The sequence below is a fragment of the Scardinius erythrophthalmus genome (genome assembly GCF_964197995.2).
Source record: "Scardinius erythrophthalmus genome assembly, chromosome: 3".
NCBI lineage: Eukaryota > Metazoa > Chordata > Actinopteri > Cypriniformes > Leuciscidae > Scardinius > Scardinius erythrophthalmus.
The window spans coordinates 9,707,465-9,734,773 of record NC_138223.1 but is presented as its reverse complement, the minus strand read 5'-3'; the positions used below and the strand labels follow the sequence as shown (position 1 = coordinate 9,734,773).

General features: G+C 36.6%; 1 protein-coding gene across 1 annotated transcript in view; it reads left to right on the top strand.

Moving 5' to 3' along the window:
• The window catches only part of sdk1b (sidekick cell adhesion molecule 1b), an 82,642-nt gene that overhangs the window by 29,020 nt on the left and 26,313 nt on the right, over positions 1-27,309 (top strand). The window contains exons 14-20 of the mRNA XM_081360998.1: positions 296-446; positions 5,419-5,656; positions 8,781-8,896; positions 10,589-10,778; positions 12,584-12,682; positions 20,738-20,932; positions 23,483-23,684. Of these exons, the coding sequence (XP_081217124.1) occupies positions 296-446; positions 5,419-5,656; positions 8,781-8,896; positions 10,589-10,778; positions 12,584-12,682; positions 20,738-20,932; positions 23,483-23,684 (1,191 nt within the window). The remainder of the gene's footprint in view (positions 1-295; positions 447-5,418; positions 5,657-8,780; positions 8,897-10,588; positions 10,779-12,583; positions 12,683-20,737; positions 20,933-23,482; positions 23,685-27,309) is intronic.

The window sequence follows — 27,309 nt, the reverse complement described above, 5'->3', positions numbered from 1 at the left end:
TCGGTGTTTAAATCTCAGTTGGTTATGACCTTTCAATATTTAAACGCTTGTTACAATCCCAGTATTCCCTACAATCTCCTGCTATCTTTTTTTGTTTGTTTCATTTCTTCATTCTCTATCTCTTTCTTTCATTCCCCTTTTCTATTTCCCTCCTTAATTGATTTTCTCAAGGTCTTGTGGAAAGATTGTCTTCTGATTCTCAGCACACAATCTTGTCCTAAAGGGATTACAGATGATCAGAGGCTGTAGAGATCTGTTATCCTGTCCAAAATCCCCTGTTACATATGCCTTGCAGGTTCAGGATGAAGCAGGTGAACATTGTGGGTTCGAGTCCCTTCAGTCAGCCCTCTCGTAAGATGCAGACCCTGCAGTCGAATCCAGATGTGGCCCCGGCAGATCTCACAGTGTTTTCTGCTAGTGAAACCAGCCTGAGGATTCGCTGGGAGGTGAGAAAGGGACACACACACACTCACACACACACACACACACACACACACAATCCTCAAACAGTTACGGTCAAGTTCACACCAAGTCCAGGTTTTCTGCATGTAAATGTGATTTTGTGTTCTGCACTATACTGTTAAAAAGTTTGGGGTCAGTAAGATTTTTTTTTTTTTTTTTTTTAAGAAAAAATATTTATTTTATTCAGCAATGATGGATTAGATTTCTGAAGCATCATGTGACACTGAAAACTGGGGTAATAGCTGCTAAAAATTCAGCTTTTCCATCACAGGAATAAAATGCATTGTCAAATATATTAAAACAGAAAATAGTTATTTTAATTTGCAATAATATTTCACAATATTACTTTATTTTTTATCAAATAAATGCAGTCTTTTTGAACATAAGAGGCTTATTTCGAAACCATTAAAAAATCTTACAGACACCAAACTGCTTCTACATTTCTGCACATTTGATATTTAATATACAGTGCTATGCATAAGTTTAGACACCCATGCTAAAGTCGACTAAAAAAAGGAATAAAAAATCATCTTTTGGAAATTGAACTTAATGCCTTAATTAAAAACAAGTAATAAAAACTCCGTGAGTGTTTTAGCGCAATTTTCTCACCTCATGGGATCACAACACTAAGAGATAGTAAATCTTTTCCTGGATTTTTTTTGTGCGTTCCCGAGATTAGACCTTCCTTAACATAATGCCGAAAACCCGAAGTCTCTAGGTGGTCTGGTTGAGGAGTAGATAGAAGTGCAAGATTGGTGCGCACAGACGCACAGAACAGAAATCATGAGTTAACAATTAAAAATTAAAACAGTTAAAACAGTTAAAAATTAGGAAAAATCCAACCTTTAAGGACACCAATTTTCTTTGTGAATGAATAATGTATCGTAAATAAATAAATGTTCTTCCTTAAAATACAGGGTGCATAAGTCTGGACACCCCTATGTTAAATTCTCATAGAGCCTGGCAGATTTTTATTTTTAAAGGCCAGTTACTTCATGGATCCAGGATACTGTGCATCCTGATAAAGTTCCCTTGGCCTTTGGAATTAAAATAGCCCCACATCATCACATAGCCTTCACCATACCTAGAGATTGGCATGGAGTACTTTCCATAAGATCATCTCTCAATGCAAATCAAACTAGCTATTAGGCTAACTGAAATAAAACCATGCCAATCTCTAGGTAGGGAACCAAGGGAACTTTATCAGGATGCATAGTATCCTGGATCCATGAAGTAACTGGCCTTTAAAAATAAAAATCGACCTGCCTCTATGGGAATTTAACATGGGGTGTTCAGACTTATGCACCCTGTATTTTAAGGAAGATTTTTTTTTTTTTTTACGATACATTATTCATTCACAAAGAAAATTGGTGTCCTTAAAGGCTGGATTTTTCCCCTAATTTTTTTAATTAAGGCATTAAGTTCAGTTTCCAAAAGATGATTTTTTATTCCTCTTTTTAGTCAACTTTAGCATGGGTGTCTAAACTTATGCATAGCACTGTATTTATGTGTAGAACGGTGATATGATTTTTTAAGTTTCCCAATCAGAGATTAAACCATGATTAAACCAAACAACATAACAGTTTAATGCAGGACATAAAATACCATACATAAATAATCTAATAAGATAAAATAAAAAGCCTTTTCATTAATGAACACAATATTGAATTATTTTCATAACAGACTGCTACATAATATTACAATAACGTTGCAATATCCACATGGAATTTTACAAACATATTTGAATACTTTTAAAATGTCACGGAAGACTTCTGTGATGACATAAAACTCAAATGCCATCGAATTGGTGAAGTCTACATCAGACACATACATACAGTACAGTTTGAATTACTTTTCTATAAAACTGATAAAAGCATGTATCATTAGCGCCAGACAAATAGATTATTTTTTTATTTTTTTCATTCCCTCTAATATTATTTCCCATTCATAAGAACCAAGGGGCTTTAAAAGGTTTTCTTGCTGCATGCAACCAAGGTGGTTATGGATTTTCGTGTGAACATTATGGAAAACTGGAGCACTCATGCAAATATAGCGATTTCCGCACACTCAAACACACGCAGAGATAGACACAAATACTGTCTGCTGCACACTTATGCTGGAAGAGTTTGACAGCTTACTTTTCCTCTCTGTGTTTTCTGCTATCACGAGCCATGGTGTCTGTCAGTATCAGATGTAATTGCTGTTATTTACTCCTTCAATTCTCCTTTTTTTTCCCCTCTCACCTTTTCAAAGCCTGAAGAGCGATCGAAGAATTTGAGTTGTAGAGGCACGTAACATGAAAGCTGTCATTTCATAAGACAGGATTCCATTTAATCTAAAAAAAACAGCTCCTGCAAAGCCTCCGCTGGTCGTAGCAACACATTTGTGGGGTGCCGTTGCCGAAAAAATGACCCTCAGGACATAATAGTGCTTAATGCAGTACTTCACAAGTGCTGAAAACGAAAACAGTGACCTATAACCTCTTTTTTATGGTTTATAATTTATTAAGCTCGTACTAAAACTTCCATGTAGCTGCCATGGAAGAAAAGGTTATACTTTTACCGCTCCCCCGTCATTTGCCAAGTAACCCACGTTTCTCGAATTTTAATGTCTTTAATGAGCAGAATTTACACTGTAAGATGTATTTTATGAGCAGTTGCTGTGGAAATGCATTGAGTTTCAGAAGTATTTCAGCTCATTTTCATTTCTCATAATGAGGTGAACTAGCAAAACCATTCCGCCTGTACATTTTGCAAACACAAAAACCTGAGTCTTATTCACTAGCCACTCATAATCTAGTTTAACTGGTTTCACCACCAGCGTAAAAATAAAAATAAAAAGGGTTGCCAGCCACCGAAAGCATTTTTGATCATTTTCCCAAAAATGTATTGGCCCCCATAATTTGTTGTGTGAATATTTGTATACTCAATATATCAAAAGAAAGAACAGAGCCTCTACTAACAAAAAACGTTTTATTCATACGTTCATGCATTCTTTTTTTATCAACCCTTGATTGTGTGTAAGTTTCATAAAAAGCAACATTTTGAACAAAAAGCTGAGAAAAGCATCGCTTGTTTCTGCTCCTTTTTTGCCTGTGTTTTGATCCAGAGATTCAGTACTCTTTCAGAAGATGTGTGAAAACACGGAAACCCAGAGTTACCTCATGATGGAAAATTTCGTCAAAGCTGACCTAGTTAACCAGGAAAGTTAAACTGACTGAAAATAAAACAAGCTCATCAACAAGCTTATTGCTTGTTGTAACCATGACTTGTTAGAAACAAAACCCTCAAATTTACATGGATGAGATAGCTTTGTTTTGTTTTTGATTTCACGTCATATATCAAAACATCATATTGCAACCAACTAAATATTCACAGCTTATTGTGGAGACCATAAGGACTGAAACGTTGATTTGGCCCGTATTTATGAAGTCACTTGCATTCGTCAACTAGCCAAAAGCATTTTAATTGAAACGCTTCAAGCAGTCAATGTACTGAAGCTGTGAACATCGTAAGGTTTGGAGTGGGTATTAAAAGTACTAGGCGAGCAACCATGTGCAAACTCTTGGCATCTGATGCTGGGAAATGTCTCTGAGCCATGTGCCAATGCGCAACGCACAGCTGAAGCAGGCGAGGGACTGAGCTGCATTACAGCCAATTTCAAATGTCATTTAATTTATGTTTATGAGGAGATTAAGGAACTTCCTTTCTGTTTGCTGCACACAATTTGACGCTTGTGAAGGTTTTCATTCATCCAGATCACCGTAGAACTTAGCTCGTAGGATGCGCTCTGTGGCATTCATTTCCAATTCCTGTTGAGTATAGATTAACTTGCAGAAAATTAGTTCAACTATTTTAGCTCTTAAATTTCACTATATACCAATATAATTGCCCAAAATGTATTTGGATAACTTAAGTTTCTCATTAAAAGTTTTTTAAGTCTGATATTATACACTACCATTCAAAAGTTTGGGGTCGGTTGTACATGCTTTTGAAAGAAGTGTCTTACGTATTCCAAGGCTACATTTATTTGAAGAATACATTATTATTCTTCAAATAAATGTATTATAGTAGTATTGTTACAATTCAAAATATATTAAAATCAAAAACAGGTATTTTGAAATATTCTTCAGTCATGTGATTCTTCAGATCAAATAATAAAGTTCAAAAGAACAGCATATATTTGAAATATAAATATTTTTGGAACAATTTAAATGTCTTTAATGTCACTTTTAAACAATTTAATGCAATTTAAATTTAATCCAAACTTTTAATGGTGGTTTAGAAAACAAAATAGGCATGATTCAATTTTTTTGTTTAAAATATTTTTTTTGTGAAATATTTTGCTTGAAAAGTTGAGCACACAGTACCTGAATAGAAAGTTCAATGAACAGCATTTATTTGCATTTATTTATTAAATAAATTTAAGCATTTAATAAATAGAAATCTCTTGTAACATTATAAATGTCTTTACTGTCACTTTTTATCAATTTAATGCATCCTTGATGAATAAAAGTAATAATTTCTCTCATTGTTTGTTTTCAACATTGATAATAATAAGAACTGTTTCTTGAGCACCAAATCATTATATTAGAATGGGATTATATACATTATATTAGAATGCAGCTTTTTCCATCACAGGAATCACATTTTTTACATTTATTAATATAGAAAACAATTATTTTAAATTGTAATAATATTTCACAATATTACTGTTTTTACTGTATTTTTGATTAAATAAGTGCAGCCTAAGAGACTAGTTTCAAAAATTGTAGTTTCCAAACTTATCACCAGTACTATGCCTGAAATCTTCAAAATGTTGTATCCTGTCACACAGTTTAGTTTGTTAGCCATTCTATTTAGAATCCAAATCATAGTTTTTGGGTCTTCTTATTGATGTACTGTATGTGTGTCAGAGTCTCTCCTGCTCCAATGTTTTCCTCTTCATCTTTTGTAGCCTCTTCCAGAGCCAGCTTATAATGGGAATCCTGAAAGTGTGGGATACCGTGTGCGTGCACAGAGAGCAGACGGGCTCGGGACGCCCCGGGTGGAGACGGTTTCTGAGCGCCTGTCTCGAGAGGTGACAGTGGAGGGACTCGAGGAGTGGACGGAGTACGAGCTGAGCGTTCAGGCCTACAACGGCATCGGGCCTGGACCCTGGAGCAGTCCTGTGCTGGGCAAAACTAAAGAGTCAGGTGACACACTTTGCTTGATTTAGATGTAGCTTCTCCACTTTTGATTTGACAAAAGTAACGATCAAAATAAATGATCAACAAAGTTAGTGTAATATTATTTGTTCCTGTATTTGAGGAAAAGAAACAAAATATAGTTGCTGTTTTGCCTGTAACCAAATTAATTATGTTGATGCATCATGGTCTCATTTCCATCTTGATCATTTGGCATTTCAGTTGTGTTTTATTAGAAAGAAATCAAATATAAGACAGGTATTTACGTAAAATTCTTATAAAGACATGTCAGTTGATTTTTATATTAATACCACAAGTTACTGCATTATTTAGGAACTCTAAACAAGCTGCAGCTTAGCCAGCATCTCACTAGCCGATTTTTAGTCGCAAGCCTCATTTGCATAGTCGCTGGAGACTCAGATGGAGTATTTGCCCGAGGCCGCGTCTCTCAGCAGGTGGCCGTCAGCAGACCCAGCGACTCCCTGCTGAGTTAATGATCTTGACAACTCAACATCCAGAAAGTATGAAATGATCAGAGGCAGCTGGTGGCACTTGTGTCCTTGGCAGTGGCCACTTACTGGTTTCAAACGTCTGATTGCCCATTACTTTTTCTGTTGCTTGTGACTCAATATGCATTCTAAAACATCATGTTATAGAGGTCACACTAATAAAGAGTCATTTCTCGTGGAAGAAATGCTTTAGAACTGAGCATACACTACTGTTCAAAAGTTAGGGGGTCAGTAAGTTGTTGTTGTTTTTTTGAAAGAAATTAATACTTTTATCCAGCAAGGCATTAAATTGATCAGAAGTAACGGTAAATAAAAAAAAATATATATTAATAAAAAACAATCTTCAGCATCAAAGCAGCATATTAGAGTGATTTCTAAAGGATTATGTGACACTGAAGACTGGAGTAATGATGCTGAAAATTCAACTTCGCCATTACAGAAATAAATTACATTTCAAAATATATTAAAATAGAATTTTTTGTATAATATTGCTCTTTTTACCTCATTGTTGATCATATAGATGCAGCCTTTATGAACATAAGAGACTTATTTCAAAAACATTAAGGGCCAGATTTACCAGTACTAACAGCTTGCGCCAGCACAAACCCTCCTTTGGCGTTAAAAAATACTGTCAGGATTTACGGAATAAAAAATTAGCGCTGAATAGGCATGGACAGTTATTTTTGCGACTGACCTTAATGCATGTGCATTTGTAGGCGTTTCCCTTTCAGACGCAAAATTTATGGGAGGAGAGTATTTAAACGAATCACGCAAGGCGATTTACTAAGGTTTGTGCTAGTCAACTTACTGTTATTTGCGCCATTATTTACCGCCCAAAAAAGCATGTCTTAAAGGTCCCGTTCTTCATGATCCCATGTTTCAAACTTTAGTTAGTGTGTAATGTTGTTGTTAGAGTATAAATAATATCTGTAAAATGATAAAGCTCAAAGTTCAATGCCAAGCGAGATATTTTATTTAACAGAAGTCGCCTACATCGAACGCCTACATCATTAAAACCGTTTTTTGACTAACCTCCGCCCACAGGAATGCTCCCTCAACTCTACCGAAATTCGTTTATGTACTTGCGCACTTCTAATAACTTACCGTGTTTACTCAGCTCTTACGGTGATTTTCTGAAGTAAAACTGACGCTTCAACTTTTGTGTGATGTACAATAAACTTTATTAAACTCATCAGTATGTTTGATCATCATTCAGACAGCAGACTTGTAGGCTATTAATAAATAATGGATACATACAAGCAGATGACAAATACTTTATAATAACCGTAATTAAACTACTAAACTATACCTGTTTCATCTCTATACAGCAATCTGACTCTGTAGGCATTATTGTCCGACTCGAAATAAACGCAGTTACTGAGAGTTTCTGATATTATCATCATTCCGTGAGATGAAATTGTCCTGAGAGACTGAGCGCGAGCTCATGAAGCTCCGCCCCCTGTGCCGTCCAGCAGCAGCTTATTTGCATTTAAAGGGCACACACTAAAACAGGGCGTTTTTCTGAGCCCCCAAAAATGACAATTTAAACATGCTGTAAAAAATGATCTGTTGGGTATTTTTGAGCTGAAACTTCACATACACACTCTGGGGACATCAGAGACTTATTTTACATCTTGTGAAAAGGGGCATAATACGGGTCCTTTAACCCGTTTTGTGCCTGTGTTGTTTGTAGATTATCATCGGCTCTGCTTGTTTGCGACCCTATGCTAATTTGCGCTGTTCTTGGTATAAATGCGTTGGTCATTATGGAAATGATCCGGCTGCATCTATGTTCTTTAATTTGCACGTCGTCAGTAAATCACGCGCAGAACTTTCCACTCCCATTGGCACTTTTATGGAATTGCGCTCTCACGCTAATTTGCCCTGTTTAGTAAACCTGGCCCCAAATATCTTACCTTTCCCAATCGTTTCATTATACATTTTCAAGACTTTTCCAGCCCTAGAATATCACACTTTAGAAATCCTTCTTACACTGAAGAACTGACAAATTTCCTCAGCAGATGCAAAACTTGCAAACACAATTTTTTCTGCAGTTCTACTCTGCAACAGAATAAGAAAGTGTCTTGTCTTTTTTCTCACTGAAGCTGTGCATGAACATATGCTGGCAAGCCCTGAAGGAGCAAATACACATTACCCACATTAACAGGGTAAAGCTTTGAATTGTATCTTAAATCAGTCCATTACAAGTGTTTATGCTCACCAGTTCTCCGGTTCTTATATCACTGAGCTTCACATGACAGGGAATCAGAGAGAAAAGTCAGAGGCTGTTGTTTAAGCTGTCAGCCCTTTTCTGTTTTTAATCAATGAATGTGACAGACTTCAATAGAAGAGCGTGAGATTTCAGCAAAAAATAGTCAGTAAATGCAAAACCCTGACCAAAAGGATTTGTTTTGAGTCGGCTATTGAGACATGGGCCTTAGGCTAATGAACTGTATTACTTGCTAGAATTGTTTATCTTATAATTATTAATGATAAATGTCACTATTGGTGTCTTTTTTTATCATATTGTTATAGCTTTTAAGTGTTGTAAAATCATTGTAACACAGCCTTGAGTAGGTTTTTGCTTTACTATAAAATGGCTTTTTATATGGGTGTGTTTTCAGTTCCCTCTGGCGCCCCTGAAAATGTGACCACTGAAGCGTTGAGCTCCACGAGTGTATTGGTCACCTGGGGTTTAGTCCCTGAGCACCAGAAGAATGGACACATCCTTGGTTACAAGGTACGGTTACTATATCAAAGGGAATGCTTTGAGACCCTTAAAATCCCCCACAGACTTAACTGGAGAGTTCTGTCTGCCGAAACTCTGTAGCAGGGTGAATTTGTACTGTATATGGAGACGTCTGACTGGAATCATTTTAAATTGCTTTTTCAGGCAATCAATTATTATTAAAGTTCACCCAAAAATGTAAATTCTGTCATAACATGTCGTTCCAAACCTATATTACTTTCTTTCTCCTGTGGAACACAAAGGTATTTTGAAAAATTGCTGTTCATTTTTGACAATGAAAGGCATTGGGGTCCAAAATAGTGTTGACAAGTAAGACTGAGCAATGTTTCAAAATATTCTTTTATTTTTTTGTTGTTGAAACATTCATCGAAATATCTTGTTTTATGTTCTCCAGAAGAGCACAGGTTTAAAACAACATGCCATCCTTATCTAAATGAGAACTGTGATTTTTGGGTGAATTATCCCTTTATGAAATGAGAATTCACCCTATGTATGTATGTTATAGATCTTATTGTAAATGATTCATCCATGTTTCCTTTCATTTTCCCAATTTTTTTGACCTTGTAATGTTTAATCAAAATGTCATAGCTTGATCTTTCGGTGAAACGACACGCTTCTCTCTGATGACGGATGATTTGCTTCCATCCAATCAACAACCAATGGATAGTGCCAAGTCCACGTCCTACATTTTTTCAGATAATCTGATACACTCGGATATTTGTCACAGGATGGAAAAAAAGATCGGTCGCTACTTCCATTTCATTGAGACTTTTAAGTGTTATGTCTTAAAATGTGCAAAAAATCCCATGGGCTTTCTTTGAAGGAGGCAACTGAGCCATATCCACATGTAGGCACCTTGGCTCTTTTGATCTGGGAATGTAAGAAACCAACCAGAATACCCTAACAACCACATAGCAGAACCACTCAGAAGCAACTCTGATGCACCATAGCGAAAAAAGCATATGGAGTACACTTCTACACATCTAATGTTTGTATCATCCGCCAAAGGCACTTTATACCACGAAGCGCTGCTTATACGCATATCTACAAAAGTTCTTCCTCATGCTTTAATGCACATATTCAGCCGGACATAGTTCATATTGAGTTCATTTTGAACACATCTATAAACTGTGTTAAGCTATTGAAAACCATGTTCGCTGCTGTTGCTTGAATAAGGCTTTGTCAAATTTCTGCTTAGGCTGTGTAGAGTGACATGATGCAAGATCATGAAATTGCTGAAACAGTTTTTCCTTTTACACACTGTCGGAAGAAGCCAATTGATAAAATGCTTAGACTGTAAAAAGTGGGGGGAAATGAAATAACACAATTAATTATTGATCTCTTCTGAAGTCAAGACCCAAGTTAGGCAAAACTGGAACTGATATCTGAAGAAACAGTGATGTTTAACATGCAAAAGTTGTTGACGCAATGCTAAGGTTTTGTGAGCGGTTGCTATGTGGTTACCTACTGATCCAAGTCAAAAGAGTTCATCTCTACGTCTATATTCTGATCTATTTTATCCTCCACCAGTGGTTTGCTCAAATCTCTAACCTTTAGCATGAGTAATAGTAATTAACAAGCACTACTACACACTATATGTATGTTGTTGATTTTAGGATGTTCCAACACTCTATAGCACATCAAAACTGTTTCTATGTGACCTATATTTCCCTTTATCTCTAGGTATTATACAGAGAAAAAGATTCTGAGCGGGCTCCCCAGGTCCAGCTGGTGAACGGGAACCAGACTCACTTGCTTCTTTTAAGGAACCTTGGCAAGTTCATCGTGTATGAGGTCCAGGTGCTCGCATTTACACGTGTCGGAGATGGACCACCCAGCCTCCCCCCCACAGCTGAGAGAACCAAGGATGATGGTAAGCAACCAATAAAATCAATGCACCGCCCACTGAGCAACATGCATCATCTAATTCTTCAGATGTTCCCACTGGTTATGACAAATCGTACATGCATAATAAAAGCAAAAATAAATGTTCGCGCACACACTGGGTCAAAATTAGACTTTGAGTGAAAGCTACCCATTTAGCAGATGTTCCTTCACACACTCACACACCAGTACACACGCACACACATTCATAATGGTAGCTCTAAGTTCTGTCTTGCTTCATGCTCTGGTGGTTTCCAGCTGTGCCCAGCATTCAGACTGGCATTACCTCCCACGTGGCTCTAGACACAGACAAACACAAATGCATATTCGCTGACACACTCGCCTGGTCTCCCGGTGCCCCCACTGCATGAAACCTCATCTTGCATCATTGTATCGCTTGAGTCACCTGTCTGAACCAAACTCTCACTCACACATAGAAAAGAAAAACCACTAATGAAACTAATGAAAATTTGCTCCCAGACAGCAATGACATATTTCTTCTGAGAAAAAAGACCCCAGTATTCTCAAGTCCATCTCCTGTTTCTCATTAAAGCCTAAAACTGTGCTTGCATGTGAGAAAATCGGCAAATAAAAGTCAGAGATTCCAAGCTATATGGGCGCTTTCATTATATGGCCCATTTAAAAGCCTTCTCAGTTCTGTAATTAGCCATTAGAAAAATGTCATTGTAATAAAGTAAAGCAATCGCTCATTTTTTATTAAAAAATAATAACTTAAATTATTCAATATTCAACTACTATAATTATTTTAATAATTGTATTCATAATTATTTTATTTATATGAATATTATTTTGTAATTATTTATTATTCATTTTACTTATAATTTATTTATAATTAAATATTAAATATTCAGTACAATTAAAAAGGATCAATTTTGTGAATTAAATATTATTTTGTATATTTGCTATTATTTAGTTTTACAAATTTACTGTGAAATTAGTGCTAAAATGCTTTTCACGTTGCAGTAATGAGAGGTTTTTGTAAAATTATGGAGGCAAATGTGCTTAGTTATCATGAAGCTAATGGCATAGTAGGGAAAAAAATAATCTGGATTCTTTTGAATCTGGAGTTGAAAATATGGCACAGGCATTACTTGACAGTTTTCATGAGATTCAACCAAGTGAGAACCTCATTAAATCTCCTGAGCTATAATAGAGCAACCTCTGAGCAATACAATTTCCTTCGGGAAGCTTCTCTCAGAAATATATACTCGCATGTTTGCATTCATATATCCCCAGCACAGGGAAGTAAGCGCTGCCATCTTCCCCTTTGAAATGAGTGAGTGTGTTCATATGTGAACTGTGGAGTCTTGCCAGCGGAATGACAAATGCCCTCTTTCTGTCATTTTTCTTAATCGGCTCAATGGAGCAACATTCATTCGGAAATGTACGGGGAGACCAGGGATACCAGATACTGGAATGTCTATGTGATTATTCTCTACACACACTGACTCACACACACATATCAAAACTAGTGGATTACCAGCGCTGTTGGCCTAGTGTCCACTGGCAGAGTTAAATGTGTTTGATGAGGGATTATGAATCACTAATATTTATATTTATGGATTTATGGAATTAGAAGTTTACAGCGAGGCTTTGTATGTGCGTGTTAAGAGATTAAAATGTCATATTTATCGTGGCCGAGATAAAAGCTTGGTCCCACAAACAGGTTTTGAAGTGTTTGAAATGTATTCTACGTTTGCAGAAATCAGTGTGTGGACTACAGTAATCTGTTTTAAATACCATGCTCGACTGTGTATCCTCTCTTCTCTCCAGTTCCTGGTCCGCCTGTCAGGTTGGTGTTTCCAGAAGTGCGTTTCACGTCTGTCAGGGTTGTCTGGCAACCTCCCTCAGAGCCAAACGGTATCATTATGGGTAAGAGAACATAGACGTTACACAGCCAGCCACACACATTTACCTAGCTATATAAATGAGGACTTCTGTTGTTTTAGTTTCATAAAATGTAGGATAGCATTGAGGAAATCACTGTTCTGTTGTTTTTATATAAAGCTATAGAAGTACTTGTAAAGGTTACAAGAATATAATTTCGTCTCCTGTAAAAATGACGTTTAAGACCTTAAAGAAGGTATGTTTGTTCCCATTGCGCCCTGAGCCATTTGAAATTGTATTATTGCAAGGACATGCTGTGTATTGCGTTTAAGTCAGTTAGTATGTGCGCGTGTCATGAGATTTTGTGAATTGGGATTTCAACCGTGTATTGAGATTAAAACGCCTCAGTTTTGCCGTTATCAAGACTACGGGACGTACTGATTCGCAGCTATAGATGACTGGATTATGGACACTTAACCACCCATGATGGATCATATAATCCCTTAATAGTGATAGAAATGTGAAGCCTCTTTACCTCGGATGATCTCTTGCCTTCTGTCTGTTTTCTACACACACTCGCACACAGAGCTCTCTGCTGATTGGATCAATCGCTCCCTGTAGGATTGAGCGATATAAACCAAAAATCTTCAATCAGAGCAGAGCTGTCAGTGTTCCAGCGCTCATTTTATCCTCCTAGATCTTTGTAATATGTTTCATACGTGAGGATACGCTGATAATGTGACTTTCATACAGCACTTTCAATGGGTCTTCCAGTCTTCTGTGTTGATTTTCAGTTACTGAACGTCTGGCTGTATGGTGTGAATGAGGCATTGATGCCTTTAAGAGACTTTGGAGGCATTTCAGATTAAGAAAAGAATACCAGATCAAATAATCATCAGTGCATTGCATAAAATCTTCTTGATGGAGTAGATCTCCTAGAAATCAATAACTCTGTTATCATTTACTCAGCTGTATGACTGTATTTTTTTAGATTTTTGAATAATAATAAAGAATAATAATTTTGAGGAATAATAAAAAATGATAGCGCCATTAAAGTATCATTTAAGTGGTCCATATGACGTGTGCTATATTCCAAGTCTTCTGCAGGCATACATAAAAATTGTTAATACATTAATAATAAGAAGCCCCAAATCAATATACTGTATTAGAATGATTTACTGAAGGATTACATGACTTCCAAAAACATGAAAAATTTGTGTGTGTGTGTGCATGTTTATTGCAAAACAATACAAAAATAATTTGTTGCAGTGTATATTTTATGCTAAACATGTCATGCATCATAATCTGTTGTTGTTGTTGTTTTATATAGCTCCTAAATGAGTTTCAGTGATAATGTATTGAAAGCGAGAGCATGTTGGCAAATATTGATTGGTGGAATGAGCCGAGGTCTCTCTCTCTGGTGTCTCTTTTTGCTCTGGCATTTAATATCTCTTTCTTTTTCTCTCTCCCTTTTTGTCAGTATCTCTCACACATGATCATTCTCTTTTATTCATCACACTCTTTCTCTTGTTCTCTATCAGGCTCTCTTATATCTCTCATATTTTATCTCCGTCTCACCTTTGCATTGATTAATTTATGGACTTAAGGATGAAGTTTGTAATTCCAGTGCTACTAGAATCACCAAACAGAGTTGCGAAAATAATTTCTAGTTTCCCAAACACCGCCATTGCCATTGGTTGGATAGACAGACGCCCACATCACATCAAACTCGTGTCATTGATTAGGCAAGTGTTACTGTGAATCACTGTTTTATAGTAGATCAAATGAATAGTCCAGCAATCAATTGATTGGCTGTAACTATCAACTTTGCAATGGATATTAATATGCAAAGTGTTTATTAGCATGGAAACAAAATCAGCAGTTTAAGACATTAACTTGTAAGCACAAAACATAGCACAAGACTTTATTGAACTATTATGATTATACCTGGCGCGATAATAGCCTCATTGAAAACTTAATGTGAGGGCTAAATTAATGATTTTTGGGTGAACTATCCCTTTAATGCACCAGTTCAGGTAGAAACTGTAGGTATTACTTGCGTTTCTTGGATTGCGTCTGTGAAGGGGGTTCCCTTATCTGACGTCGTTCTCTAAAAGGGGTTTCCAAGGTTCGTTGATTCACGTGCGGCCTGGTAACGTCTGGTGTAGTCTAGGGAAGCCAATCGTGATGGTGCGTTGGCTGATGATGAAACGCATAGTGTCATAGGCAGGTAGAAGTTTGAGACATGGGTCAACTTAACTTTGAAAAGAAAGCTAAATCAAAACTTTGAAAAGACACTAAATCAAAAGAAAGAAAAGAAAACTAATGTCTTCATCTTAGACTAGATTAGAACAGAGCAGCAGTTTGTTTGTGTCTTGAGTTTTTAACTCTGCGGGTTGACTAACCCCTAAAAGGGATTCTGACCAATTAGAAATTGTCTTTAGCTCCGGGCATAACTGTGTTTTCCTCCTTTTACGTTAATAACATGTCTTTTTCTCGGTCACATGGTTCCTAATTTTCCTGCCCTTGCAGAGTATAATTTAGTCATAATTTCTTTAATGGGAATATGATACGTTTTACTCAAATTTGATTAATATCAACATTTAACATTCACACACATACCAAACATCTAACCTCTTATAAACTATTCAATAGTTTCTCAAAATGGCAACAATGATTGATGACATCATCACAGTCTGATTTGCTCCAAGGTCCTACATTTGGTCTAGATGTTCACACAGTTACATTTTGGGAAATCAATATAAGAATTACTTATAGTCATTTAGCCATATTAAATAATTAGTTCACTTAATATTTTGTAATTATTTACTTCGGTCAAACCTGTAAAAATCCTTTTTGTACATTACAATCATCCTATACCTTGTAATTTCATGGAAAAAGCAAAAGGTACATTATTCAAAAATGTTTCACGTTCCACAGACATAAACTCATAAACGTTTGGAGTGATATGAGGATGAGTAAATGATGGATTAATCCTTTAAGTTGGGATAGGAGAAAGTATTTTAACATTGGAAAAAATTGCATACCTTTAATCTCTTTGTTGCTTTTGTAAAAACATATAGTTTGAGCTGTAGCTGTGTACGCAGCTCTTCATGTTTTCATGAGATATTGGCAGCGTGACATTCCTGCTTTCATCTTTCAGAGACTCGTGTAGATTGCGGTGCTCAGCTTTGGGGAAGCTACGTTTTAGAGTCAAGCTAATCTTTTTTAGTGTTCTAAAAGGTTCAAAAAGTAGATAAACACATTGAAGACATTTAAGGGGCAGTGTCATTGTAGATAACTTAAGTTTACATTTTTTGCTAACACTTTAGGGTCCAATTTTCACTATTAACTAGTCGCTTATTAGTATGCATATTACTAGGCTGTTTATTAGTACTTATAAAGCACATATTAATGCCTTATTCTGCATGACCTTATTCTACATCCCATAATCTTACCCAATACCTAAACTTAACAACTGCCATACTATTAATAAGCAGTAATTGAGGCAAAAGTCATAGTTAATAATAAGAATTAGACCCTAATCTAAAGTTTATGGAAGCTTGTTTCTGCCACAGAATAAAACATTTTAAAAGATAATTGCGACTTTTTATCTCACAATTGCAAGTTTACATCTCGAACATCTCTTACAATTCTACAACAGAATTGCGAGATATAGGGCCCTATCTTGCACCCAGCGCAATTGACTTTGTACACCGACGCATGTATCATTCCTATTTTGCACTCGCGCAAAGCGCGCTTTTCCCTCCACAGAAGCACGTCGGTTAACTAAGAAATACACTTGCGCTCCCCGGGGCGGTTCAGCGCAAAGAGGAGGCGTGTTCCAGCGCAAACGTTCCTTCATGCTATTTTGCAGGTTTAGAAAACAATTGCGCTACTAACCAGGAAAAAATGGTTTAAAGTCAGTGGCGCGTTGCGCATGTTATTAATATGCTATTTTAAGGGCGCATGCTTGGCCATAATCAATGTAGCGTGTGCACAACGCGAATGCACTTTGATTCTCTCATCTACACAGAAGCAGCAGTTTTCATTTTTGCAAATCATAGCCTACATTATTACGATAGATAGATAGATAGATAGATAGATAGATAGATAGATAGATAGATAGATAGATAGATAGATAGATAGATAGATAGATAGATAGATAGATAGATAAAAGCATACATCTAGCTTACACATTTACCCAAATTATCATACGCCTTTTTAACCGAAGTTAATTTGGGTGGGTTTCTCCATCCCCAACGTCCCTGACGAGAGCGTTGCTCTCCTTGGCAGTGAACCGCTCCTGGCGCGCGCCTGGCAAATCCGCCGTTACAATAGGAATCCGCTTTAGAACAAGCGCGTCTGCTCTTAAAGGGAATGTGAGATGACGCTCTGATTGGTTTATTTCATGTTACGCCCAAACCACACCTATGAATAATGAAGCTACTTCAGACCAACCCATTTTAGATTTGCGCCTGGCGCAAGAGTAATTTATCCCGCCAGGAAAATAGCAACAGCGCCGAGACCCGCCCACAAAGTTACTTGCGCTTTGCGCTTTGACACTTGCGTTTCAGATCGTTAAAATAGGGCCCATTAAGTCAGAATTGCGTGAAATAAAGTCACAATTGCATGTTATACAGTCAGAATTGCGAGATATAAAGTCAGAATTGCGTGAAATAAAGTCGCAATTGCGTCTTATAAAGTCAGAATTCTGACTCGCAATTTTTTTCTCACAATTGCGACTTTATATCACGCAATTCTGACTTTATAACACATAATTGCGAATTTATATCTGGCAATTCTGACATCTTTTCTAGTCCAATTCTAAGGGAAAAAAAGACGGACTTTTTTTTTTTTACCTCAGAATAGTTTATATATCACAATTCTGACTTTATAACACGCAACTGCGACTTTATATCATGCAATTCTGACTTTATATCTCTCAGTTGCGTATTATAAAGTCAGAATTGCGAGATATAAACATGCAATTCTGAGAAAAAAAGTCCGAATTTCAAGTATATTTCTCGCAATTGCGAGTTTATATCTCATAATTCTGACTTTATAACACGCAATTGCGACTTTATATCACGCAATTTTGACTTAATAACACACAATTGCGACTTTATATCACGCAATTCTGACTTTATAACCTGCAATTGTGACTTTATATCACGTAATTCTGAGATAAAAGTCAGAATTGTGAGATTAAAAAGTCGCAATTACCTTTTTTATTTTTCACTCTGTGGAGGAAACAAGCTTCCATAAAAGCGTGACCAATTTGTATAGCCGTATTTTTATGAACAATGTGGATCTAAATTAGCTGGACAACAGATACATTTACAACAAAAATAATAGCAAGCCTAGAAAATATGAGATAAAAACATATTGCACCTTTTTACGAATATTAGAATGATTTCAGAAGGATCATGTGACACTGAAGACTGAAATAATGGCTGCTGAAAATTCTGATTCGCAATGGAAGATATATTTAAATAAAACACAGTTATTTTATATCGTAATAATATTTCACAATATTACTGTTTTTACTGTATTTTTGTATTAAATATATATGACAAAACAACAACATCCTAATATGAAACGTATTTACCACAGTACTTTTTTATTACCACATTCATATACCATGATATTTAAATGGTGCCTTAAGGTACTAGAATATGACTGGTATGAACGTGTCCTAAAAACGTGATATTTGTGGTAGAAAGGTCTCTCCTTTCCTTCTCTCATAGTGTTGAGTGTCCGCTGTGATATGTCCTGTGGTTAGGGATCAGTGATTCCTGTGGTAACAGGGCGCACAAATAAAATGCGCCTGACCGAGGGGGCAACAATCTGACCAATTACACGGCTTACTGCTCTCACCACGGCAACCCAGACATTAAAAAATGAGCACCGAACCACCTGGCATGGGTCACAGCTCTACCATGATAGATGAGGGAAAATACAAAGCCTGAACAGTTGATTGTTGCCCGTTTTTTTGTCCTTTTCCCTCCTTTTCTCCATGTCCAGGGCAATAGCTACTCAGACAGTGAAGAATAGAAGAAGAAAAGTGTTCTAGTTGATTTCTGCCTCTAGCGTAACACAAAAAAAAGTAAAAAAAGAAAAGAAAAACCATCAAAAGAGAGAGCTCAGGAACAAGCGGGAAAAGCAGAGGATTTTGCATAGGCCCCTCTGGGCTTTTTGAGTTGGGTTAGCGATGGCCTCTTAATAAAGGAGGATCTTAGCGAGCTGTGCGTTCGGAAGGAGGAAGAGAGAAAAGGGAAGAAAGGGCGAATAAGAATCTGCGAAGACAAGGCAAAGGGGAAAAAAACATTGAATTAAAACCATCCCCAGCTCTGTAAAACCGTGCTAATCCTCCAAACGGAGCACGCTAGCACCAAGCGTCCCATGTGACTGAGATAAAAACCTCTTTCTCGTCCGTTCTGTAGATTCCCCCACTTACAGAGAACTTAACGCTCTCCATCTCTCCACCGCCTCATGTCAAAAACACCTTTTCAACTGTAAAACATGTTCTCATACTTTGGAAATCTTATCACGGGACACTTTGGTCTTAGCATCTGCATTAAAATGAAATGAGCCATGTCTGCAGTTAGGAGAGGGTTATTAACTCTTATGAAGGAAGGCTGCTGTTGCAAACTTGTATAATGACCTTACGTATTTAGCTGAAATGTGACGCCTCATATGTTTGGACCGTTGTAATGATACACATCGGATGAATTGTTTCAAGCTGTTTTGAAATATGCTGTGTATAGTTTGTATGATATGGCTATGCCAGGATTTTGATGCTGTTCTTTTTCCTACATTGAAAGTGTGTGAGGATGTTTGCTGTCAAGCTCCAAAAAGACACAAGCAACACCATAAACTAAAAAGTATAATTTAATTTGTGTGTTATATTCCACATCTTCTGAAGCCATACGATAGCTTTGTGTGATGAACAGCCAGTTAAAAAAAGCCATATTAAAAACCTTCCCCTATAATTCTTATTTGTGTGTCTGCATATTTGAGTAATAATGGTAATATATTAATTGTAAATATTATTAAATTGTTAATGAATTAATGAATTGTTGTTGTTGTTGTTATACAATTAACAATATTTTCTAATATTTATAATTAATACTAATAATATATTAATTGTAAATATTATTGTTATTAACATGTTAATAAGTTGTTAATATATTATTATTATTTATAATATTCACATATATATATAATTAATAATAATAGTAATTATTATTATTATAAATACATAATATTTTACTAATAAACCATTTTATAATTAATATATTACAATGATGATAATAATCATTATAATAAAAAAATATTATTATATTGAATGATATTTACTTCAATTATTTTAATTAATTCAAGATAATATATTGTTAATATTAGAAATGTTAATAAAATGTTAATTTATATTTATTAATCATTCATATGAATTATAATTTACTCATATTAATTTGTATAATTAGTAATAATTATTATAAATAATTGATAATTTACTAATATGAACAATATTTAGAATTAATATACTAATAATGATAATAATTTGTTTTTTTATATTAATTATAAATATTGTTACTCTTATTAAGTTCTCGTAATAGAATAATAATATAAAAAGATGTCACATTTGAATATGTACATAACATACAGCACTACACAGACTCGTTTCCACTCAGATCTATACAGTCAGTCACCTTACGCTTTTTACAATACATATAGTTTTAAAGCATCTTTACAGTGATAACAGGAAAATAATGCAACAAAGTGTACAGCAGATCTAGAAGAAAATAGTGTCATTGTCCAGCTTAAGTAAGGTCAGTGTTGATTCATTTCCATTGTAAACATCATTAGTTATTCATTTAGTTCATTTATCTATACAGCAGCTCTGGAGAAAACAGTGATGTCATCGCCCTGCTCAATTCAGCTCTCATCCAATAGTCTCAGTGCAGTCAAATCAATAACATTGTTGAATATTAAGGATAATATACTAATATAATATACTAATATGATCATATTATATATCAAAATCATGTAATATGTACTACAGCAGTTTTTACCCAATTTTGGCTTTTTTTACTGCAGGCTATCAGATTTCTTACCGTCTGGATATCAATGATCCCAACAAGTTCACCACGGTTGAGGTGGGGTCAAACGCACGTCAGTTCACGGTGACAGGATTGATCCCAGAGTCGGCGTACGTGTTCCAAATCACAGCTCGCACTCAAAAGGGTTGGGGACCCCCGGAGGAGGCCATCGTCATAACCACAGAAAAAAGAGGTACTTTTGAAGGATGATCTAACAAGTCGAAACCTGTAGCCGGTTTATTGCTGGTATTTGATATGCAAATTTCTAAGGTCTCTGAAATATCAACATGAGTAAAACTGTTGAAAAACCTGTCTAAAATATACTACAGTGAGGAAAATAAGTATTTGAACACCCTGCTATTTTGCAAGTTCTCCCACTTAGAAATCATGGAGGGGTCTGAAATTGTCATCGTAGGTGCATGTCCACTGTGAGAGACATAATCTAAAAAAAAAATCCAGAAATCACAATGTATGATTTTTTAACTATTTGTATGATACAGCTGCAAATAAGTATTTGAACACCTGAGAAAATCAATGGTAATATTTGGTACAGTAGCCTTTGTTTGCAATTACAGAGGTCAAACGTTTCCTGTAGTTTTTCACCAGGTTTGCACACACTGCAGGAGGGATTTTGGCCCACTCCTCCACACAGATCTTCTCTAGATCAGTCAGGTTTCTGGGCTGTCGCTGAGAAACATGGAGTTTGAGCTCCCTCCAAAGATTCTCTATTGGGTTTAGGTCTGGAGACTGGCTAGGCCACGCCAGAACCTTGATATGCTTCTTATAGAGCCACTCCTTGGTTATCCTGGCTGTGTGCTTCGGGTCATTGTCATGTTGGAAGACCCAGCCTCGACCCATCTTCAATGCTCTAACTGAGGGAAGGAGGTTGTTCCCCAAAATCTCGCAATACATGGCCCCAGTCATCCTCTCCTTAATACAGTGCAGTCGCCCTGTCCCATGTGCAGAAAAACACCCCCACAGCATGATGCTACCACCCCCATGCTTCTCAGTAGGGATGGTGTTCTTGGGATGGTACTCATCATTCTTCTTCCTCCAAACACGTTTAGTGGAATTATGACCAAAAAGTTCTATTTTGGTCTCATCTGACCACATGACTTTCTCCCATGACTCCTCTGGATCATCCAAATGGTCATTGGCAAACTTAAGACGGGCCTTGACATGTGCTGGTTTAAGCAGGGGAACCTTCCGTGCCATGCATGATTTCAAACCATGACGTCTTAGTGTATTACCAACAGTAACCTTGGAAACGGTGGTCCCAGCTCTTTTCAGGTCATTGACCAGCTCCTCCCGTGTAGTTCTGGGCTGATTTCTCACCTTTCTTAGGATCATTGAGACCCCACGAGGTGAGATCTTGCATGGAGCCCCAGTCCGAGGGAGATTGACAGTCATGTTTAGCTTCTTCCATTTTCTAATGATTGCTCCAACAGTGGACCATTTTTCACCAAGCTGCTTGGCAATTTCCCCGTAGCCCTTTCCAGCCTTGTGGAGGTGTACAATTTTGTCTCTAGTGTCTTTGGACAGCTCTTTGGTCTTGGCCATGTTAGTAGTTGGATTCTTACTGATTGTATGGGGTGGACAGGTGTCTTTATGCAGCTAACGACCTCAAACAGGTGCATCTAATTTAGCATAATAAATGGAGTGGAGGTGGACATTTTAAAGGCAGACTAACAGGTCTTTGAGGGTCAGAATTCTAGCTGATAGACAGGTGTTCAAATACTTATTTGCAGCTGTATCATACAAATAAATAGTTAAAAAATCATATATTGTGATTTCTCTCACAGTGGACATGCACCTACGATGACAATTTCAGACCACTCCATGATTTCCAAGTGGGAGAACTTGCAAAATAGCAGGGTGTTCAAATACTTATTTTCCTCACTGTATATACTAATATACCTTCTGTCTTCGACTTATAGTTTACAGTATCATTTTTTTAGGAAAAGGCCTTTTAGTATGAGTAAATGTAAGAATAACTTTTATTTTGTTGGCAATATGAATATTTAACTGAAGCAACTTAGGGTTACTTGATTATCCATACTTCAGTTTTTAGGACAATCATGTTAAAATACAGGTATATAATATGATACATCAGGCTTTTGAGGAACTTTTTTAATTGTACATTCCTCAGTCATCCTTTTAATTGCAGAATGTTTTGACCCCACAATAAAAACTAGAGTTTTGAATAGAAAATTACATAATTTTGCTCAGTTTGTTCCTCTGTAAAAAAAAAAGTGTCCTTTTTTTCTTCAAACATGAGCTCCAAGTTATCCTATATTTTACTATATGAGCCATCAAAATCTAATAAGATACTCAATGAAATACCCAATCACAAATAACTTATAACTTTTTAAGATTTTTTTTTATATATTTTGTCTAAAGGTTCAATAAACTGTTAAAAAAAAATTAAAAAAAAAATTTCTGATTATTATTTCATATAATATTATTTCATAGTTGTGTCATCTATTTGTTTATTGTTTAATTGTGGAATCATTTACATAAACAGTGACGAATAAGTGACTATAGCTAATAACTACTCATGTAATTGACTGAAATGCTCATGTTTCGTGCAGTCAGTCTGTAAAAGTAGAATATCAGTCATAAAGCTGATAAAGCATACTGTCAAAACAGCATGTGGCCTTTCGGAGCTCACTGCATTTAACCCCGAGCCGGGTCTGTGACACATGCATATGCCCAGCAGTGACTCATTCCACATGTCCCACAGAGCGTCCGCAGCCCCCTCGTCGACTCACCGTGCCTCAGAAAGGGGTGGAGTCTCATAAGCTTCGTCTTCATTGGAGTGCGGGGGGAGACGGCTCTTCCCCAGTGCGCTACTTCACTCTGCAGACATTAGAGCTGCCGGACGGCCAGTGGAAGACCCACACATCATCCGTCGGTCATAATAACACCTCCTGGGAGGTGGAGAGGTAACACACGCGCTCATATCTCTCTCTGATTAGTCATAACTGCCTGTGCGGGCAACGGCTGGTACAAGAACAGTCACTATTTATAGCAAAATGTGCTTTAGTTCTGACAGACAGCACAGGAGACATTAAAATACACAGGATGGAGTTATGCTCGAGGTCATTGTTTGGATTTTAGAGTATGCAAACATGGATTTTTTTGGACAGGGTTGCAAGGGTAATGTCATGGTAGCACTTTTGTTTTGTTTTATTTAGTTTTGCGGGACATTTATCACAACACTACCATGTTTTTTGTTGGTTTGTTCTGGGGATTTTTTTGTTGCTTTATTTGTTTATTGGGGGGGGGGGGGTTACATTTATTATTGTAGTATGGACTTGGTACCATGGTAATTCCATAATTTTTCTTGCCGTTTTTTTCCAGGCATGTACCATGTTTTTTTGTTTTGTTTTTTTGTTTTTTTACATACACCATGGTAGTAACAAGGTTGGTTTTTTGATTGTTTGTTTGTTTGTTTGTTTGTTTGTTTGTTTATCATGGTAGTACCATGTTTTGTTTTTCTTTGCTTTTCTCTTACACACCACAGTAGTGTTATGTTTTTCAGGGGTAAATTTACCCATTTACCATGGTAATACCATATTTGTTTGGTATAATTTTTTAGACGTGCCATGGTAGTACCTTTTTTGTGCACCATGTTTTCCTGGACATGAACAATGGTAGCAGGTTTATATATATACATATACAGACACACACACACACACACACACACACACATATATATATATATATACATATATATATATACATACATATTTAGATACGTAGTACCATAATATGTTATATATATATATACATATTTAGATACGTAGTACCATAATATGTTTAAGGGCTTTTTTGGGGGGGGATATGCACCATGCCAGTCTCTGAAGTACCATATATATACCACAATTATGATAATCTATTACCAGAAGTACACACTTTTTGGCGTGTTCGCACTGCAGGAACTGACTAAATTAGCTTCTACATACAGCGTAGGCTCTATCCCAGCACAATAGGAATTACCAGTGACGTAAGCGTACATTGATTGGCTGAACTCATGCCATACGAAACACTGGCACCCACCATTTTTAAAAAGCCACGTAAACGCACAGGCTGTGTCCGAAATCGCCTCCTATACCCTTAAATAGGGCACTATTTGAGGGGACAGCCATTTGTAATAGTATCCGAAACCTGTAGAGGAGGTTATTGAGTACACTCATTCAATACCACCATGAGTGTACAACCGATGTTTGCTAAGTTTCATATGATTATTAAACCACAAAAGCAGCAGCCCTTTCAGCGCAATCAGTGTCCGAATTCACTTACTCGTTTTCATTCACTACTTCAAGTGGACTGTATTAGTGGAGTAATGCAGGGAATAGTGAATGATATATAGGGGGCGATTTCGAACACGGCCACAGTTTACATATTCTTATTCCATGAACTATCTCAACGAACATGGAAACAGAGATAGATGGACCGGCACCGAAATCCAGGCACTTCTCAACCGATCATGGCGTCTTCCATCCTCCAGTTGTTGACGTTGTGTTGTTGAATGCTGCGCTTAAATGCCATTGCTGTCGGTTGGCTTACGTCACTTCCGGGTTCCTACTGGTGGTGCAAACGCAACCTGGAAAACGGCCCTAGTATAGCTCCTACATTTGAGTTCCTATAACTACCTGGTGCGAAAGCCCCTATTTAGTGTCATGGTATATGTCAAAGTCCCATGGTATTGATACCATCACATTACTCCACAGTACTGCCACTGGGTTAGAGAGTCAGGATGAGACGAGGGGTGAAACTGAAACACCCTCCATTGGACTGAAGCAAATAAAGCTCTTCAATCTAAACGAATGACATTACACAAAACGTAATACTTTTTATATTATGGACGTGCAGTGACACTGATGAGACATCATTAAGAATAAAAAGAGAGAGAAATCGATGGACAGAGAGAGTGAGAGACTGCAATTATAATCAGACTGACCATCAGGTGGCCTGATGTCTAATCACACATCCATTCAGCTCCACCCGCTCACTAACCTGTTTTCTGCTCTCCATCCTCCAGTACTGCAATACTAGCTCATATTCTTTCAGCCTGACTTTTCGTTCTTCTCATCATCACCTGTCTGATTCATGCTGTCACCTTCGATCACATCTCTAAATGTCCACTTGCATTAAGGCTAAAGATATAGTGAGCTGAAGGAATTGCCTCCCTATAACACCATCTTTCGCAACGCATTTTGTAGTGGAACCATGGGAGCATTTCTGCATTCGGTACCACCTGATTACCCACAGCCCACATGCCTGTCCATTTAATTACCCACATATGCCTTTCTCTGACATTCAATGACTCATCATAAGCCATCGTATTACAGAAAAGTAGGCACAGAGGATGAATCTGAAGTGGCATGTATAACCAAAAAAAAAAGACTCCATTTGGACAGACTTTTTAATGTGGCACAGAGCTGGCATAAATGTAATTTATTTACCCCAGGAATCACAATCATGGAAAACTAACAATATGTTTGAATTACTACGCTTACTATTTCTGCAATCTGTGCACTGCATGCTGATTTGAGAATAGCTGGATTAACTACTACATTTGTTAAAATGTAAAACATAGCAACTGGGTACTGTATCCCACAATGCAATGCACTTGACTTGATTTAATGTTGTGATTTTAACATCTCATTCTTGGCTGATTATTTGATTGAACTGATGCTATTTTAACACAATTATGTTAATTATGATAATTATGATCTGATTTTGATTCAAATTTGAATTGAAATGTTTATAATAAATGTATTGTTGTAACATTATTCATTTGTGAAAGAATTATCTTATGTTCACTGTTTTATGTTGCATTTGTTTGACCAACGATATAGTAAAATAGAAATATTTTGAAATATTATTACAAACTTAACTTTTTTTTCCCCTAATTTAAAATAATAATAATTTATTCCTCTGATGGCAATGCTGAATTTTCAAATTATGTTTTAATTTGTACCAATATCTTAAAAAAACAAGACTAGATTAATCATGTTTACAAAATGGAAACCTTAATAAACCCCCAGCAGGTTTTTTGTTCTCTCCCATTTTGCTGTTTTGTTGAAATGTTTTGTTAATTATTTAATTCAAAATGTTCATGAATTTTCAAGAGTTGAATATTACATTGCGAAATTTTCAAACCCTATGCGATACTGTAAAAAGATCTTTATTGATATATGCTTGTTTATTTACAGTATAGTTTTTATGTTGGTACAGTGCTTTGCTTCAGTTTGGCTTGGTTTCTTTCTCTCTCTGTCACACACACACACACACACACACACACACACACACACACACACACACACACACACACACACATTCTTCATAATTGCATGAACCGAGTGTTTTGAACCAAGAGGATGTTTGTGTTCAAACCATCTCAGAGGAGTAAATGCCTCCAGCTATTAAAACAGAAATGCCACTAACAGTCCTCGTCTTCAACGCCCTAATTATAAACACACACACACACACACACACACATAAACACTCAGAACGACACAAGCACCCTCACAGTCCTGATTCTCAAATCCCTAATTGCGC